Raw genomic sequence first — 19,072 nt, forward strand, 5'->3', positions numbered from 1 at the left:
GAATTTCAACCCTCCATTGAAGAAAATTCTAAATGTTTCATAGCTCACAACTGGGAAGTTCTCAGGAAGTTTTGTAGCTCAGAGAATAACCTCCACAAACACCAACCCCAAAAAGGATCATTTTGATCCAAAATTGATTGGGTGTTACTGAGAGGAGCTCCCCATATCTGGTGAGCTGCAGGATTCCTCTGGGTTTGGGATTCTCAGCTCAGAGGAACAGCTCTGACAGGTATCTGAGATCATTCCAGGGAAACTCCCTGGCAGGTCCCAAAATAGAAATGCTGCTGGTTGCCACCACCAGCATGAGACTCATCCCTGAGAACGATTCATAATTCCTGATCCAGCCTGCATGTCCTTAGGTGGTTTATTTAGGTGCTTAATTGGTGCCTTTAATGCTGAAGGGCCTCTTTTTTATTTAATAACAGCATTCCAAAACTCCATGTGGAAATGGTGTCACTGCCCTGTGCAATGGGAGAGGATCCCTGGCTCCTTCCTGGGCAGCTGCTTCCCTGAGCTTCATCCAGAGCCAGGAGTGGCTGGATAATCAGGATAATCAGGGTGCAGCAGAACCCCAGTTTGCAGGTTTAAATGTCAAAAAGTTAATTGAGGTTCGACCTTATTGTTCTTTGTGTTTGGGGGTTTTGCACTGGGGAGAGGAGGATAATCCAGATTGAGAACTGGGCATTTCTAGCATTAGTGCTTGTTTGGCCCTATTCTGTTTTTCCAACATCTGAATCATTTAGAATTGAACCTTTTCAGTTTTGAGCCCTGTGTTACCAATATTGGAATATTTTAACCACCTGGGAATCGTGCCAGGAAGGGGACATTTGCCCAGCAATGCCTAAAAGCCACCAGCACCCGAGGAGAGTGCAGCCCCAAAGGCTGTGCCTCAAACCAAACAATTTCCAGGATCTCTTGAGCTTTTTTCCCCCCTAAAAAAACCCATCAGGCAGTGGTGGAGAGGTGTTTGTGCTGTGTGCTGCTCACACCTCACAGTGACAGCAGTGGCATGTTTGAACTTGAAAACATCAGCCTGTGTTTTTCTGTGTTCCCTTGAAGTCAGGGAGTGTGAAAAATAGCACTGAACTCCCAGTCTCTGGAGATTCCCAAAGGATGACAATCTTTATCTCAGGGGTAACCAGCTCTTAGTGCCACTTGAATTTCTACCTAAAGAACAGAGGTGGCCACTGACCCTTTTTCTCCATTTTCTGCCACGTGTTTTGCTCTGACAGGATTCTGGAAAACTTGGGCACCAGAGATCTGGGGGTTTTCCCACTTCCTGAAATTCAGGCTTAAATGAGGTATTTGGAAGTACAAGGCAGAAAATGGAAGTTCTCTACAAAATCCCATTTAAGCATTATTAATTTCTTCTATCAATGGCACAAACTGCTGGGAGGGACTGAGGGAACACATTGGAAAAATAATTCCAGCTTTTCTTTCCTTCAGCAAGAGCACCACAGAAATAAAACCAAGATATATCTGTATATGTAAAATAACATCATCAAGTGGTTAGAGCAGCTGATTTATTTTCTGTACTGTAAGTAAAAAAAAAAGGTTGTTGGGTTTTTTGTTGTTTTTTTGTTGTTTGTTTTGTTTTGTTTTTTTGTTACTGTCCACTAAGCAAACCAGGGGCTGCAAGGGTTTTCTTTTCTTTTTTTTCCTAACAATACAGATATTATTCCTCTCACCTTCCCCCTCTTCACTCTCAGTTCTATTCCCTGTTTTTAGGTGACATCATCCTCTATATTTCCACTCTAGTGTAGTGCCTTTGGGTTGATCACCCTTCAGTTTTCCAGCACAGGATTCTTCTCTTCTTCTTTTTCAGAAGTGTTATCTCAGCTACAGAATTTCATACTTCCATGGCAGCCTCATCCCTACAAATTTTCCGTTTTGAAAAGGCGTGAACTGCAAAACAAATTTGAAATATTTTCCAAGTATATGATGAGATATCTCAGCAAATGCACATTTCCTATTGTTCCCCCCGCTATCATCCTGGAGAAAAATGCAGCTCTTGCTATACAAAGCCACCCTAAAGCTGGCCAAGTTTCCCCCTGTTCAAGTTGCAAACTCAATTATTTTTTAAGGCTGTTTTAGAAAAAGAAAGCACCTTTCTGGACCATCAGGTTAATCTTTAAATTTGGAATATTCACAGGGCAGGGTGGCAGCAGTGCAGGTGATTTGTTACTTCACTGCCTTGTTTATCTTTTTTGCAGTTCTTGCCTTGCCTGAGTTAATTGCTGCTGTGTTTGGTTTTAATGAATGTACTTTGGCTCAGCTCATCTGAAGTACAGTCCTTGTTTGACCTGGGAGCATTGAGAACAGTGATAATAGGACTAATATTAGTCTAAAAATCAACAAAATAAGTTTGGGGACATCGTGGCATGTAAAAGGAGGACAGAATCCTTTCTCTTGGAACTCAGTTTGCTTTATTAGGTTGGAAATAACTTCTTTCTTCTTCCTTTGAGAAACATTCCCCTGGGTGTTATCAGAAAAAATAGAGAATGATAAAATCCTGCTTCCTGCTCGCAGGAACATCAAAGCTGGACTTTCTTAGTCTATATTTGTAGTCTGTTCTTAGATATATTTGTAGGGCTAGGAAGTGTTTGAGATCGCTGTGGAAACAAATAGAATAACACATATGGGCAAGTACTTGAAAAAGGTACCTGTGCAGCCACTGAGGGTTTTTTTTCCCCAAGTTATTTCTATTTATGCTGCATTTTCTGTTCTTTTCTGCTCCTCTAGAACAGTGTGTTACAATTCTGGTATTTTGGTGAATGGGCCATTCTGTCTAGAAGTAACTCAGTCCCTGTGGTGCATCTCTGCTCTGCTGGTTTATTCTCATAAACTGCTCCATTCCTTGTATTTCAGTACTTAAAGAGTTCAAATTAATCTCAAATATATCACAATTTAAGTAACATTTCTGCTACAGGCAGAGGTGTCTGCCAGACTGAACCTTGCTCTTTAGTTCTTTTCTATACTGTAAGTTTTCTAGGGAATAGCAAAAAAAACCCCAGTGTCCTTGGCACCATCAAACTAATCTTTGTAGGCATTTCATCAATTTTCATGACTTCAGCTTGAAAATGTTGTTACATTTCATAAAGCAGTGAGAGATCACAGATTGAGTTCCCTTTGCCCTTTGTGTCTTTACATGGTGTCACCAACTAATCACGCAGCAAAAGCAGGATTTGGGAATGAGGGTAGGACGTGGGAAGTGTTGAAGTCTTCCCTGGAAAAGGAGGGAGATGATCATTATCACATCTCAGATCAAGTATCAGGAAACCATTCCTGCATTACAGATCCATGGGCTTGTGCTGCTCAGTTTTAGGTGTAGTGGGTAAAGCTGGATGGTGAAATCCAGGATTTTCTGGGTTGGCTTTTCTTTTTTTTTTTTTTGTTTGTTTGTTTGTTTGTTTTTTGTAGTGATACATGTAGGATACAATTCCCATTCCACCCAGCACCTTTTCCCAGTGATCCCTTCCTGAATTAAGGCCGTGTTAGTCCTTAGGAGCTGTGCACTGTTTGCCCCTTTTATTATAAAAATTGGTATGTTTTTCATTTTTTTAGTGTTTTTATATTTTTTCATTTCTGATTGAAAAATGACAGCCAGTGCTTTGAGCTCCACCTGAGGTGAGGTTTTCCAGGCTGCACATGTACTCTCTCGTGGAATTGCTCCCAATTCCACTGTTTCCTGTACTAAGAGTGGTTCAGATGTTGTTCCCTCAGTGCAGCTGTCAGGGAGCGTGAGGGATAGAGCAGCACTGGAATGGGAATACACATATATCCAATGGGTCTGGCTTAAAAATGTGCCCAAACAAAATATTCTGTGCTTACTGCCCTTTGCTTTCCCAGCGTGTTTCCCCCCAGGCTTTCCAACCTCATGTGCCATCCGTAGGACACTGCTGAGATTTGGCTCATGGCTTCTTTCAGCAGCACCATTTTGCTTTTTGAGATTCAGGAATTGGTTTCTGAGGACCTGGCAGTTCCATGTGCACTCAGGACAGGTACAGGAGTTCCTTTGGAGACCTGCTCTGCCTAATAAATTCATTTTGTTGGAAATGCCAGCTGCCCTTCTCCCCTGGGAGCTCCATCCCTGGGGAGAGGGTGGCAGAGCTGGTTGGAAGCAGACGGGCTCAGGGCTCTGCCTTCTTTGTGTGGTTCCCCTTTTCTTGCCTCTCTTCCACCATGTTCCTGCTTTTCTGCCTTGAAGGATTAATCCAGGATTGTCCTGGTCAGTCTGGCCAGACCTATTGCAGGTGCCTGTTCAGGTGAGAAGCCCCAGCCAGATCCAAGGTCATTAAACCAACAGCAGCTGCTGCCAGTCACTTATTGGAGCATTATTGGACTGAAAAACAGATGGATAAGAAAACCTGACTATAAAGAAGACAGGAATAAGGAGACTATTTATGCAAAGTTAGTTTCACTGCAGTTCCTGAATTTTATAAAATTCAGCTTGTCTGTGGTCCTTCAAAGCTGAGCTTGGCAGCGGGAGAAAAGCAATGGCACGTGTGAGAGAAATCCAGGACTTCTGCTTTATTGCACTGACAGAACCAAATTGTTCAATCTGTTGCCTCATCTGTTTCTTGCCATAGCTGAGAGTTGTAAAGGTCAGGCCGTGGCAGCACAAGGAATATAATGGTTCCCAGGCTGCCCCTTGCAGCGTTCCCAGCTGGCTCCTGCCCCTCTCCCATTGATCCACCAGCTCCTGCCTATTTTGGGAATGCTTCACAGGCAGAGCTTTGGGAAGGAGCGAGGTGGGATGCTCAGGATGGGCAGAGCTGGGCTCAGCCCTGGCCTCCTGCGCTGCTGTCACAGAGCTGCAGCAAGGCTCAGGTGGGAATAATCCTCATTCTGCTGGGGAAGGTGCAGGAATGGCTACTGGGTCACATTTGTTGTGGATAAATGTGGATAAGGGAGGTAGTGAGTGATGCAAATAAACAGGTAAAACACTGCTGTGGGGAAGCTTTTCTAATCTGGTCTTCAGCCGTGCAGTATAGCGTCTTCAAAATACCAAATCTATAGATTAATGCTGGCAAAGTGCTTTGGCATCCTCCTGACCCTTCCTCAGTGGATCCTCTGATTCTCCAGCTCCTCGACCTCCCTCTCCATTTTCCCATGGTTCTAATGCATGTTAAATGGTGGAGCTTCCATGGAGATTAATGGCACACTCTGGGCAGTGTCTGACAAGAGAAAAACCAGAAATAAAAGGCACTTTTTACTCGCTTCCTGTCTTTTGTTAACAGTCTTGCTTCCCAACAACCCTTCACCTTTGCAGGAGCCAGACTGGTGCCATTAACTCAGGAGTTCTCTCCACCAGAATCCCAGAAAGGTTTCCTAGATGGTCACTAAATGATCTTTAAGGTCCTTTCCAATCCACTCCATTCAGGGATTCACTCTTGCCCCTAAACACTTCTTGGTTTTTTGGGGCTTTCTGAGATGAGCTCCCTGCTCTTTTGGCCCCTGTAACAAGATAAGAAGCACAAATGCCTTTTGGTGAATTTTCCTGGCTAAATCTCCTGGTTTGGGGAACATTTTAATTAAATCTTCACTGCTCAGCATTCTAAATTTTCTCTGCTATTGCTATTCACGGAGAAGTATTGCCACGACTTGTTCTTCGTTTCTGCAAATCTTGCTAAGTTATGCAAGTCACTGTTTGACTTCACAGAAGATCTTTGTTTTATGTTTCAGCACTTGGAATGCTGCTGAACTTTACGTGTTTTCTCTCTTTATTAAAAAGAGGGGAGACAGGGCACATGGATACGAGCAGTAAATGATATTTTTATACAAGCCCGCATTTATTGATATACCTGATCCTGCAGAATTCCATTTAATTGTGCTTCCCATCCCTCCCAGGTGCCATCCTGGGTAGATCAGAAACACAGGAGTGCATCTACTACAACGCTAACTGGGAAAAGGATAAAACCAATCGCAGTGGGATCGAGCCCTGCTATGGTGATAAAGATAAAAGGCGACACTGCTTTGCTACGTGGAAGAATATTTCTGGATCAATTGAAATCGTGAAGCAAGGCTGCTGGCTGGATGACATCAATTGTTATGACAGGTGAGTTTTCCTAGGGATTTTTGAAATTGATTTGTCATTGTAAACTCTTTAGCCTCTCTATAATTTCTACGTCATCCCTTCCACAACCACGGCTTGAGACAAGTGAGTCTGTTAATAATTATCTTATTTTTTACATGCTCGCTTGTATTTAGGGACCAGATTCCGTGTGAGTACATTGTCCTGTTTGCAGAATAACATGTTTTACCTTCGTAAAAGAACCCAGGTATTTCATTTATTCTTTTTTAGTTTGTTAATAATAGATTCTGTAGTGCCTTCTTATTGCCAAACAGTGCAAATAAAATCATTGCAACCAGGATGCAGAATTCTCGCGTTGATTTTTCCCAAGTCTTTAGAGTTGGAAAGTCAGCACTTTGTGTCTGCAATTTACCAGATCATGGAATTATTTTGGCAGTTTATTAATAAGCTCAATGGCAGCTCTAAGAATAGTCTAAATTTCCAGTTATTTTGTTGATAACAGATGGTCCAGAAAGAGCCCACGAGCAGTAGCAGCAGGACTAGGGGTTTGTTAGATGCTGACTGAATAAAGGTCGTGACTCTCTTAAGCAATGGTGTTGCAGTTTTTTAATACTCCACTGGATTTTATTTGTCCAAAACATTTATTATTTTGGAAGACAGAGAATTAAGAAGTGGATCCACAGTGGACCATCATTAAAAAGTATTGAGGAATTATTTCAGCAATATTTTGCAACAGTTTTCCTTTGTGTTTCTTAAAAGTTTAATTTTTAGAAGAAAGCCTTGCAGTCCTTTCTCCCAGATCACCCCAGGATGTTTTTTGCTTTAATGACAGCTTAAAGCTCAGTCCCACAATCTAAAAAAAAAATCCTAAAATAATGAGAATAAATTCTCCTTTGAGCAAAGAAAAGAAATTGGAAGAAGACATCAAATGCAGGAAGGATGGTAAGGAAGGAGTTGGAAACTGAGTAACTGTAAGTCCTCGTTAAGCAACTTTTGCTAATCACACACAGTCCTGTGTCTGTCCAGAACAGCCCAAATCTTATCTCTGGAGTGTGGGGTGGTTTTGCTGCTCTGGGAGTGGTGGGGGTCACTCCAAGCAGCAGCAGATTCGGGACATCAAAGAGAAACTGTTCCCTGGAAGTCACAGGGCAGGGTGACAGCAAGAGCTGGCTCTAGGGAATAACCCCAAGTTTTCAAGGTGAGCCCAAAACCTCCTTGACAATCTTCAGCTGTGTTTCAAATCTGTCAGTATTTCTTCAGCCTTTTCCAGTTTTGCTGTCAGGTTGGCTCCTGGTTTCTACTTTTTCTTTGCTGATGGGAATAGTTTCAGCTTATTTGTTAGCAGATTAATAAGAGCCATTCCTGCAGTTAGTTCAGGGAATGAAATAAGCCCTGTCCCTGAGCATAACATAGGCAGAGGGGATTGTAGAAATTTTATCATTTCTTTCTACAAATATAATAAAATTTAAAAATTCTCCTTCTCACTCATCTCCAGCCTTGTTTGATCGCTTGCTTGTCCTGTTTAAATCTAGCTTGTGAACTGTTCCTCGGTGTCCTGCTGGTGGTTTTCATTAACTTTGTCTTAAAAACGACAAAAAGCATTTCTGTTCCAATAAAATTTCATTGCAGTATCAAATATCAACATTGAATTTATTTCATTAGCTTTAGCTGTTGTTTTGGTCGTGCGTCACGTGGTCGCTTCAACGAAGTTCACTTTGGAAATTGGAAAGATGGGCACATAGTTCCACTTGAACAAAGACCACCCAGCTCGAGGGGAATGAACATTTTCCTCTTGTCTCTTGCAGGAACGATTGCATAGAGAAGAAGGACAGCCCTGAGGTGTTTTTCTGTTGCTGTGAGGGTAACATGTGCAACGAGCGCTTCTTCTACTTCCCGGAGATGGAGGTCACGCAGCGTAAGTTCCTCCTGCCAGGAACGTTCCATGTGCTGCTTTCTCAGGAGATCAGACTTTTCCAAAAGTCCTGGCCTGCCTTTCCTGCCCCAGCTCTGTGCATTCCCAGGCAGTGCAGATTTGGTTATTCCACTTAGAAAGGTGTTTTCCTATAAAATCAATAAAAGGTACTTTTGTTCTTTCCAAGGGTGAGAAGGAAGGATAATCTGAAATAACTGCCTGGTTTAAGATACAGAAGTTACTGTAAGATCTTATCTTACTTATATGCTTAAGCTCCTGTAAGGGTGTAAATTGTTGAGCTAAAAGCCTTCTTATCCCTGCATCCCTGTGCCAGCCTGAGGATGCTCCTTTTCTTCAAAAAATTCTCTTTATCCCACCTGGACCTTTTGAATTTTTCTGTAAATGGACACATTAACCTCTAAAAAGGGGAAAAGAATTCCCTCCCAGATCACAGGATCCCTGTGGGCTCTTCCATCTCAGCATATTCTGAAAGACAACCAAATTAGGCAGACTTAACAAATAATTATTTTGAAAAACAGCAACTAAAAGGTGATTTGATTTTTCTTGCCTATCTTCTTCCAGTCAGGAATCTGCTGGAAAGCCGAGTGATGTTAGTAACTGAGCTGAAAACAGCAAATGTCTCATGTACCAAATAGCCAGAGGAAGTTGTTTATGAAATGAAAGAACATTTTCTATGAGATTAAAATAGCCTTTGTTGACCCAGGAGATATTGTTGTCATTTTTGTCAGTGATGCTGCTAAGGCAGTAATTGACATTTTTCCCTCTCCTGAGCCCTCTCTTGCCCCAGGGAGCTGTGGCTGCCTTGGAAGCAGCTCCTGCCTCTGCAGAGCCTTTTTTGAGGTCATGTGGAAGTGGCTTCACCTGGACAACTCCTCCTGTGAGCCCAGAACAGAAGTGCTGGCAGGTTCCTGCTGGATCTCTGTATTGATTGGTTTTCATTCGCTGGGTGAGGGATTCTGGGAACACAAACACCCCTTGCCCCCTGGAGGCTGCTGGGGGTTAAAGGCCCAGAATTCCAGTGCCGAAGTGTGAATCTGGGATCTGAGCTATCCCCATGCTTTCCAAAGTGCTGCCTTTTAACCAGGTGTTAGTTTGTGCTGCCTAATCAGGTACTGGGAGCCTGCTGTGGTGATGGCAGGAGCTGTTAGAAAATCAGGCTGTTGCACATTTCAAACGCTGCCTGGTTTTGTTCCTTAAAAGCTGTGTCCTTTTCTTTTCCCTTCAGCAACTTCCAATCCTGTTACACCGAAGCCACCTCTGTTCAACACCTTGCTCTATTCCTTGGTGCCTATCATGGGAATTGCAGTGATCGTGCTCTTCTCCTTCTGGATGTACAGACATCACAAGCTGGCCTATCCTCCCGTGCTTGTTCCCACCCAGGTGAGCCCCTGCTGCAGGATTTGGGGTTTTTTCAAGAGCCAAAACCATTCCTGAAGGGGATCTGTCTCATGGCTGGTCTCTGTTGTCCTCCTGATTTCGAGGTCCTAACGCTTGCTCTCCCCTAAAGCAGAGAATTAAGCTTTACTTAAACAGCCTTGTTAATTGTTCTTTGATGAATATATGAACAACTACTTCATGTTTTTTATGCATCTGTTTGTTTGGGAGGAGAAAAACTGAACACAGAGGGCGAAGACACGGTGAAGGGGTGCTGGGGGCTGAGCTGCAATGCTTAGCTGGAAACAAAAAGAGAGTTGCCAATCCAGCTTGGCCATTTGAGGTGTTCAGAAAATAGCAGCTAGGAGAGGATGAGCTGGTTTTAAGGAAGCCTGGAACTGAGATACAGGTGCAGTTATGGGGAATGCCAAGAAAATCTTCAAGCACACGTCCAGGGCATAGCTCAGCTCATGGATTGTGATTTTTGCTATCTTTTTCCTCTTGTTTATGTATTTTCTGGTTTGTCTTGAAATGTTTCAGTTTTAGGGGTGTTTGTGTTTTATTTCAAAAGGATGAGGTTGTGGGCTCCACACTTGAATGTAACCTGGCCATTGTGAATCCAAACAAACCTCCTGTGGCTCCTGTATGTGGAATTCCTGCTGTTGGGAGGCTCCAGCTGATCCTGGAGCTGTAATTAGTGCTAACACTGGAATTCCTCTTCCTTTAGTTACTGTCTGGAGATCCAGCTGAGATTAGGAGGCTTTTATGGAAAGAGTTAAAACAGGAAGTTCTAGAGACCAAAGCAGGAAACATGAAGAAAATGTGGTTGTGGAAATGAACAGAGAAATAATTTGGATTTTTGCAGTAAGAATTAACTTGAGCTTCTAACTCAGTGCAGTGACCAGAATACATGACCTGTCCTACGGTGATGTTATTTATGATTAAAATTAAAACTCTTTTGTTATTTTGGGTAGGATTGCCAAGGACTGATCTCTGTGTGCTCCATCCTCCAGCTGCTGGGATATTTCCAGTGCTGCTGCTTGACTCGAGGATGCTGCAGGAAGCAGGATTGCCTGGGGTTGATAACTCAAGTGTTTTGGTTTCAGTTTTGCAGTAATAGATAAGAGGAATTTGGGGAGAGGCAGTGGCCATATGTTGTTGCCAAATGAAAAGAACATAATTTAGAGGAAAAAAGTCTGTTTGCTGTCCTTGCGGAGAGGATTGCAGCTCCTCAGACTCCCTGCAATCTGTCAGCATAATTAGTTCATCCAGCTCCCATTTTATGGATTTGGGACTTTACATCAACCCCGTGGTCTTTGCTGGGAGATCAAATTCATAACTGCTAATTGTGGGGATAATTCCAGCCTGGGATCGTCTTCCTAAAGAAATTAAGTCGTGGATAAAGGCACGGAAAAGCAAGTGAATATTAGATATGAGTGGGGTATGAAGAACTTGAATTCTCCCTCTTTTTGCTGTAGTGTCTTCCTTGCATGGGCTGTGTTTGGGGCAGGATGGACACCTACATTTTTAATAAGTAGGATAATCAGCTGCTGTGTTCATGCTCAGATTGTATCTTTGGGATAAATGCATCTTGGTGCTTGTGGGGCAACAACATTTTCCTGTCTTGTGGTGAACAGGCATTAAGGCTCATGTGGAAAGTCAGGAAAAGCCACTTCTGCCTGAAAAACTACCTGGAATTATTATGTAAATCCAATGTATAAACACTCTTCCTTATGCAGCAGAGCAATGGTTCCCACTTGAAATTTGATTACAGCTGGTTGGAACAGGAGACAGGGGAAGCAGGAAGGGAGGGGAAAGTATTGGAAACTTTACAACCACTAATAAACTCTGAAACATTTGTGCAATTAATCTGTTAATAGTATATTTAATAATTGGGGCATGAGTGGAGTTTGTAGGCAAAAGGATTTGGTTTAAATCTTTGCGTGGCAGTGGTAGAATGGACAGGTCAGATGTACAGCAGGAAAAACAGGGATTGCTCCATGTGAGATCCAGATAAAGGTTGTCCCTTTTTCCTTGGTTTATTCCCAGAAACAATGGGAATACAGAGCTGCTGCCCTGGTGCCAAACTTCCAGGAAACAAATGAAAGGATGGATGAGGAATATGCAAAAGATAAAAATGAGCAATGGTGAAAGAAGTAGAAAGAAGTGGTGATAAGTAAAAGATTAGCGAGCAAAGGGGGAAGAACAGTTTAGAATATTTAAAAAGGGAAAAAAGCAAGAAATAGACAGTAAGAAATGTTTGAACCTGTAACGAGACATAAAGGACAATTAGTCTTGGCTTGTTTGTGCTGTGCCTCACTGCTGTGTGGGGAACTATCCAGTGAAAGCTGTCAAATTCCATCAAATCTGCCACTCTCTGTGCTCTCCAATGAGTTATTAACAAATCCATGTTTGCTGAATACATCTGTGTGTATGCAAAACACTTAAGAACTGTTCTGTCTCCTTATTTCTATTTGATTTAGCAAACATGAATTCATCATCTGATAAAATTCATCCAAAAAAATCAGATTGTTATTTTAAATATTTGAATGTGTGCAGTTTTCTGCAGAAAGAAGTGCTGTGGCCTCGTTCATTTTCACTGGGGGACTCTGGGTCTGGAATTAGGTGTAATTCAGGTTTCTCCCCAAACATTCCCAATAAAACTGGAGTGAGGATGGCAGGAAGAGCTGCTCTGTTGTGCCCCCTTCCTCTTGGCATGCATTTTTGTCTTTGTGACCTATATTGGGGATCCCTTCTGAAATGGTCAAACTCTCTGGGGTCAAAGATGCATCAGGGTTTTCATTTCTGACTGGGCACCTGAATTCTTAAATCTACCTGATGCACTTGAAATTTCTGGGATGATCTTTCCAACCTGGGAAAATTCCAGTTTCCTGCTGAAGGATGAAGAACTAAATCAGGTGTTCAGATTTTCCCCATTTGGGTCTTCCAAAAGCCACATATATTTTCTTCTTGTTGTTAGAGATATTTTAGTAGAAACATTTCAACCCTGGAAAAATGCAGGGGAGAGGTGTTTTTTTCAAGGATTGAATCCAAACCTGTGAAGATTAATGGCTGCTTGAAAAACACACACAGGGAGAAGCCAGGTGCTTATAGGAAATGGGAAAAGAGATTGGAAAGGACCCCTGAATGTGCAGTGGGTGGTGAGGAGCTTGAAACTGGATCCTTTTTTTTTTTTTCCTAGTAGAAGCTATGGACTGGTACAAGTTAAAATCTATGTCAGAGGGAAGAATTTGTGTGAAAACACCCAAAAGCCAAGCGCAGCTTTTACATATCAGAAGATGGTTGTGGGTAGCCCAGATTCTGGGAAAACCCCACGCTGCTTAGGGTTTTACTGGTCTAATTGGTTACAAATGTTGTGACAGACCCATCAGAGCTGGATTTCAGGCAGCATAAACAGCAGGGAGTGTGTTCATGTACATTAGTGTGGGTGACAGGGGGTTTGGGGAGGGTTAACTGCTCCCAGTTTTTATTTATCTGAGTTAATTCCTGAAGAAAATCTCAGATTTGCATTTCTTTTGTAGCATGATACCCTTGCACTGCTGCCTCTTGGATTTCTGCTGGGAGCCTGAGGTGATGCTGTGTGGGCTGAAGGGGAGGACATTGGTTTGTAATCCAGAGGTGTTAATGAGCATAAATACATCTTTGTAAAGTTTCCATGTGTGTGGAATTGATCAGCCTTTGGGGGAAGCTGAGCCCTCGAGGGAGGAGTGAGAGGTTTGGGAGAGGGTTCATTTCTCACAGCATCATTTCTGCAGTTCCTCATTATGGTCAGAGCACAAAGGTTGAATTCATACGTATTTCTGCTTAGTGCTGAGGAATTTCCATAGCTCTTTGGAGCTGGAGAACTTTAATAGTGAGTAGGCCTGGGGGAAAAAAAAAGACTTTGAGCCCCTTGGGGTGGGTTTTGCTCTGCTCTGGAGCTGCCCTGACTCATGGTGGAGGAGATTCTGGTGCATCCCAGTGCTCCAAGTTCTCTTACAGGTTTATAGCTCCATTCTCCAGTGAATCCTCCTGGATTTATTATTGGTGTTAATCTGCTATTAATTATTTGGAGAAAGGGAAGGGAAGTGTGTGCTCAGCACTCTCCAGGCAGAGGGAAAGGCTCTGGAGGATCCTGAGGGTGTGAAGGCAGAGGGGGAGAAGGGGGATGGCAGCTGGAGACAGGCTGGAATTCCCTCTCTTCCAACATCCATCCCGTCCAGGTGTAAAGGTCGAGGGAGATGGCTCAGGTGGAAGAGTCACACAACCCTGGAATAGTTTGGGTTGGACAGAAACTCAAAACTCATTCCATCCCACCCCACCATGGCAGGGACACCTTCCACCATCCCAGGTTGCTCCAAGGCTCATCCGGCCCGGCCTTGGACACTCCCAGGGATCCAGGGCAGCCGCAGCATTCCCTGGGAATGCTGTGCCAGGGCCTCCCAGTCCAAAGTGCAGGAGGAGGAACAGAGGCGTCCCGGTTTTATCCTGGATTTTGTTCCGCTGCCCGTGAACTCGTCCCGGGATTGTTGGAAGGAATCTTTAACGCAGTGGTTTGTGTGTGCCAGCGTCCGCTGGGTGCAGTGTCCGGGCTGCCCCTGTCTTTGCGGGGCTATGGGTCGGGTTGCAGTGCGGAGCCCGAATGGCGGTGCCGTTTATTGAGGAGGTTCCATCGCAGCCGGCCCGGTTCCCGGTGGGATCGGGAGTTTCCCCGGTGCGGCGCTGCCCCCCGGCGGGCAGCGGGAGCACTGCGGGCACCCGGCCTGTGGGATTTCATTTCACCTTTGGGAGTTCCGCCCGGGTCTGCTCTGGGTGTAGCGACGCGCCTCTGCACGCCTGCAGTGGCCGTTTCTCGATGTAATTATTAAATAATTCATTTACTTTTCTATATTATAATCCCGTTTCCCCCGTTTTCCTTTACTAACAATGCTGGTTTTCTTTGACTGTTGTTTTAAATTATGCGTTTCTGGTACGGGAAGGTTTTGCTGTCCCCGTGAATATTCCTGTCATTAACTCACAAATAATTGACTTTGTCTCCTCTAAGCTGTTTCTGCATCCCATTCCTGGTGTAAATAGTAATTTCTCTTGCCTGTGTTTTTTCCCTTTCTGCAAGCACGCCTTTCATATAATGATTGAGGTAAGAGGATGTTTGTTCCTGGCTCTGGGGCTTTCTGGGGATGTGGGAGACGTTGTCTGCTCTGAATTGTGATTTCTCAGTGTCTTGGACAAGCTATCTGTCAGCACGTGTGGTTTAAAAATGCAGCTTTAGCCTGGGGTTCGTGGATCTCCTAAAACTCCTTGGAGTTCCTGGGAGTGGTGGGGTCAGGATCTGCAGTCCAGGATTAATCCTGGAGCACAGGGACAAGGCCAGGGGGATCCATCACCCCAGGGGTTTCCCTGGGGCCAAAGGAGCTCCCACCCAACTGTGCCCTGCCCTTGGCTCTCCATTCCCATCTCCCAGCTGTGAAAAATCCATTGGAGCTCTGGGGTCTCCACCTGCTCATCCTGGGATTCTGTGTGGTGCAGGAACTCACCAAAATGGATCATCTGGAGAAAAATAAAAATTACTCCTTGATCACTCAGTCTCTTCATTTTTCCCACTGACCTGGAGTTATTTTTATTTGTATTAAACTCCAAGTCACTGGGACCCCTGAATTCACAAATTGGGTCGTTCCTGCTCAGCTTTTCAATGGAATATTGAAAACATCACAATTTGAGGTGTAATAAAAATGCTGAGTTTTTGTTCTGTTTTCATCATTAAAGTTCTCTAATCAATACCCGAAATACCTTGGAAATGCAGTTCAGAAGAAAATCCAGTAGTTTAAATGTATTAAACATTTAAATATTTTCCTGACTGTGCCTCCATAAAGAGTTCCCAGAGTTCCTGGGATCTCTATTCCATGTTTGGCTTCCTTTTCCCAGGCAGGGATGCAGGGTCCTGCCTCCAGGGAGCTGCTTTTAGTGGATTTGAGTTCCACAATTGCAGAACTGCTCTCTGATCTCATTTTTGAGGACACTTAAGGAACCCCATTCCTGGAAGTCACCCTTCCTTAAGGAATATTTTCCCTCTGTGACTTAGTTTAAGGGAAGAGGCAGAAAAAGGGAATTGGGCTCTGGATTTTTGGCCAGCTGGGAAATCTGGGAGCCCAGTTTATCCCCCTGCCATCCCTGCAGACATTCTGGCCTCGGCACCACAGAGATCAACCCCAAAGCCACACAGGAACAAAGGGGCCTCTGGAACTTTAAACAATTTTCCTTGGAGCAGAGAGAGTTGGAAATATTGCCAGGGAATGTTTCCATGTAAAAATTGTTCCAGGAGCTGCAGAGTTTGGAGTTAGATTTTAGCCAAGGTGTTTAGAAAAAATCAGGAGGGGAAAAAAAAAAGAAAGGAAAACTTTTCTTTGCAGTTGTGTTAACAGCAGGAATTCTGCTTCCCACTGGGAAAGGCCATGGCAGGTGCTGGGAATGTGGTGTGGAGAGCCAGGGATTTCTAGGAAATAGGGAGTTTGGTCTGATGGGGAATTAGGAAAGCACCAGGTTTCACTGCCACTTTCATTTCCAGCTCTTGGCAGAGATGCTGGAACTGGGTTCAGCAAATTTTAGAGGTTTTTAATTTTCCTGGTGGTTGGGGAAGAATTCAGGCACCAAGTGCTTCCAAATCCCAGCAGTTTATTGGGAGGAGGGCGTGGGAAGGAAGGGGAATCCAAGCCACCAGAGCAAAGGGAGATTTGGGGTTATTTCCCACAAATTTCTCTGCTTTAGACAAGGCAGGAGGTTCTGAACTTGAACAGTTCATTAAATCAGGGTTGGCTTTGGGGGATAAATTTGAGCATCTTGTTCCCACTTTCTCTTCTAACAGCAACAAGCTGGATTTACAAATATTTATTTAGTACAGTTTGTATTTTACAAATTGAGGGCACTGCTTTCCCTGGTGCCTGGAATATTCCAAGAGGGCTCTGGCATGGAATGAAAGGCACCAAGGGAGGGAAATCTTTGCTCTCAAATTTGGTTTTCTGTGCTGCAAGTGTTGATGCCACAACTTCAAGTGCCTGTCACTGTCACACTGACAAAAGGATTTCCTCCTTTTTGGGGACAGTGTTGCATTTGAATTTCAAATGCTCTTTATTCTTCTTCTAGTTATTAATTTGTGCAATGAGGTTACCCTGCTCTGAATCTTTCTCTGAAACTTGTTCTTTTAAATGTATTTGTTGTTGTGTAAGAAAGCAGAGAGTGGATGTTTATTCCTGCACTGAAACTATTCAGGACTTGTATTCTCAGCACTTGTCTCCATTGTCCCCATAGTAAAGGATTCTTAACCCCACAGTTTGTCACAGAATGTGTCTTTAACCTGCACAGGATTTTATGGGTTGGATGGAAGTGCTCAAATATGTAACTCTTTACCGAGTGCTCTCCTCCCACTTGTAGAAGCAACTCCTCTGGTGGTTTTCATTCTCTTGAAAATGGCTTTACAGGGGCTCTTTGGGGAAAATAGAGGGGGAAATGGGGTGTTTTGGAAGTTTTTTGAAAACGTTGGGGTTTTTATAGAGGGACAAGCTAATCCCACCTGGAGGGAAAGGGCCAGCCCAGAAGGAAGCAGAGCTTTGGCAATAAAATTGAGAATCTGCTTGTTGTGTTCAGATGATGTGATGCAGCAAAACAGAAAATCCAGGGTGTGCAATGAACTGTTCCCTGGGATGTGGAGGTGGGGTTATGGGTCCATGGATTGCCCTGTGGGAGGGAGCTCTGTCTCACCTCCAGTTGTCCAAAATGCTACCAGACAGGACCAGGTCACCTCTGCAATGTAATTCCAGCTCCTTTCTGGCTGCTGGGATTTCAGGAGCCCTCTGGCAAATTTGGGAGCAGGGCAGTGGGACAGGAGGGGCTGATCCCCAGCTATGGCTGTGCAGGGTTGAAAGGTCCCACACTTGAGATGAACACAGAAACCTTCCATCCATCCAAGGGGCTCATTGCAGTTCCAGCTCTTAAAAGTATAACAAGTAAAGCTTGATTATCTTTGTTCCTTAATTGCTGCTGTGCTTTCCCACCTGGTTACAATATTCCTTAATTTTTGCTGAGCTTTCTTCCCACCTGATAAAACTAATCCTTAATTTCTGCTGTGCTTTCCCACCTGGTCACATTATTCCTTAATTTCTGCCTTGCTTTCCCACTTGTTTTAGACTACTCCTTAATTTCTGCTGTGCTTTCCCATCTAATCTTAGCATTCCTTAATTTTTTGCTGTGCTTTCCCTCCTGACCATTTCTGCTGTGCTTTCCCACCTGATTATGTTGCTCCATAATTTTTGCTGTGCTTTCCTTCCAGATCATGTTATTCCCTAATTTCTGCTTTGCTTTCCCTCCTGATCACGTTATCCCTTCACTTCTGCTGTGCTTTCCCAGCTGGTCACATCCTGCCTTGGTCCCTGCTGTGCTGTCCCAGCTGGTTGTCCAGGTGTATCCCATCCCTGTGCAGATGCTCCCTGTGGTCTCCCAGTCCCATTTCCCGTCCTGTGCAGAAGGGCTGGGGTTTGTGCCCAGATGTTTGGGGATTGCTGCTCTGGGGTTTGGCTGGGTGATCCCAGGCTCTCCCCATTTACAATCCTTTATCTGTAGTGCTGTTGGGGATGACTTGAATTAATGACATTAACAACAGTAGCCTTAATTAATGGGCTCTCCTGATTGCAGGATCCTGGGCCTCCCCCACCATCTCCCTTGATGGGTCTGAAGCCGCTGCAGCTCCTGGAGATCAAAGCCAGGGGGAGATTTGGGTGTGTGTGGAAAGCTCAGCTGCTCAATGAATATGTTGCAGTCAAAATATTCCCCATCCAGGTAAGCAGAACTCTTGGGCTCCTGGGTTGTGCCTCACGTTAAAGCAGCTTTTCTTGGCTCAATAATTCTGTAAATCCAAGTGGAAATGGCCCTGAGGTGTAAAAGATACAGGAAGAGTTTTCGTGATTGAAAATAAGTATTTTACTGCAGTGAACACATTACTGAAGCATAAACCTGTGAAATGTGGGTTTCTAGTCATAAAAAGATTCAGCATCCGTAGTTTTAAGCTGCTCTCACCCACCTCTTGACCAGTGAATAATCAAATTAAATTGTTCTTAGAAAGAATGTCCTGAAATGCAAACCCTGAAGTGATTGTTCCAATTAACCATGCCTCAATTAAGTGCCATAACACTCATTGCCCATCAAGCGGCCTCGCAAAGCCGCGGCTTGCATTAAATGGGCTGCAGAATTTTGAGAACACAGGGTGGTGCTGGACGGTGATGCTGGGCTGGGTTTTACATTGATTAAAGCACCCCCTGCTACTCCAGGTGCAGGAATTCGTTCCCTCGCGGCGATCCAGCTGCTGCCTGGCAGAATAAACACTGCAGCCCCTTGTTATTTCACAAGAAATTCCACTTATCTTTTAACGCACCATTCCCACACGCTGGGAGCAAACTGCCCCGTGGGCCAGCCCCTGGTATCCCATTTTTTTGGTGGATAACTGGGGCCGTGCTGCTGTGCTTGCAGGACAAGCAGTCGTGGCAGAACGAGTATGAGATCTACAGCCTGCCCGGGATGAAGCACGACAACATCCTGCAGTTCATCGGCGCCGAGAAGCGTGGCTCCAGCATCGACGTGGACCTGTGGCTCATCACTGCCTTCCACGAGAAGGTGGGGCTGCCCCTCCCTGGGCCTGGGCTCTCTTGGAAAAGTGTCACAGATGTGGAGTTGAGGCAGTAAAGGAT

General features: G+C 44.3%; 1 protein-coding gene across 2 annotated transcripts in view; it reads left to right on the forward strand.

Annotated features, from left to right (window-relative positions):
• ACVR2A (activin A receptor type 2A) overlaps window positions 1-19,072 on the forward strand; it is a 49,509-nt gene that overhangs the window by 24,395 nt on the left and 6,042 nt on the right. Inside the window, exons 2-7 of one of the 2 annotated variants that reach the window (XM_062498126.1) lie at window positions 5,851-6,058; window positions 7,840-7,949; window positions 9,193-9,347; window positions 14,455-14,478; window positions 18,024-18,167; window positions 18,855-18,998. In XM_062498126.1, the coding sequence (XP_062354110.1) occupies window positions 5,851-6,058; window positions 7,840-7,949; window positions 9,193-9,347; window positions 14,455-14,478; window positions 18,024-18,167; window positions 18,855-18,998 (785 nt within the window). The remainder of the gene's footprint in view (window positions 1-5,850; window positions 6,059-7,839; window positions 7,950-9,192; window positions 9,348-14,454; window positions 14,479-18,023; window positions 18,168-18,854; window positions 18,999-19,072) is intronic. The other variant, XM_062498124.1, reaches the window with a different exon arrangement.

Source organism: Cinclus cinclus, chromosome 9 (genome assembly GCF_963662255.1).
Source record: "Cinclus cinclus chromosome 9, bCinCin1.1, whole genome shotgun sequence".
Classification (NCBI taxonomy): domain Eukaryota; kingdom Metazoa; phylum Chordata; class Aves; order Passeriformes; family Cinclidae; genus Cinclus; species Cinclus cinclus.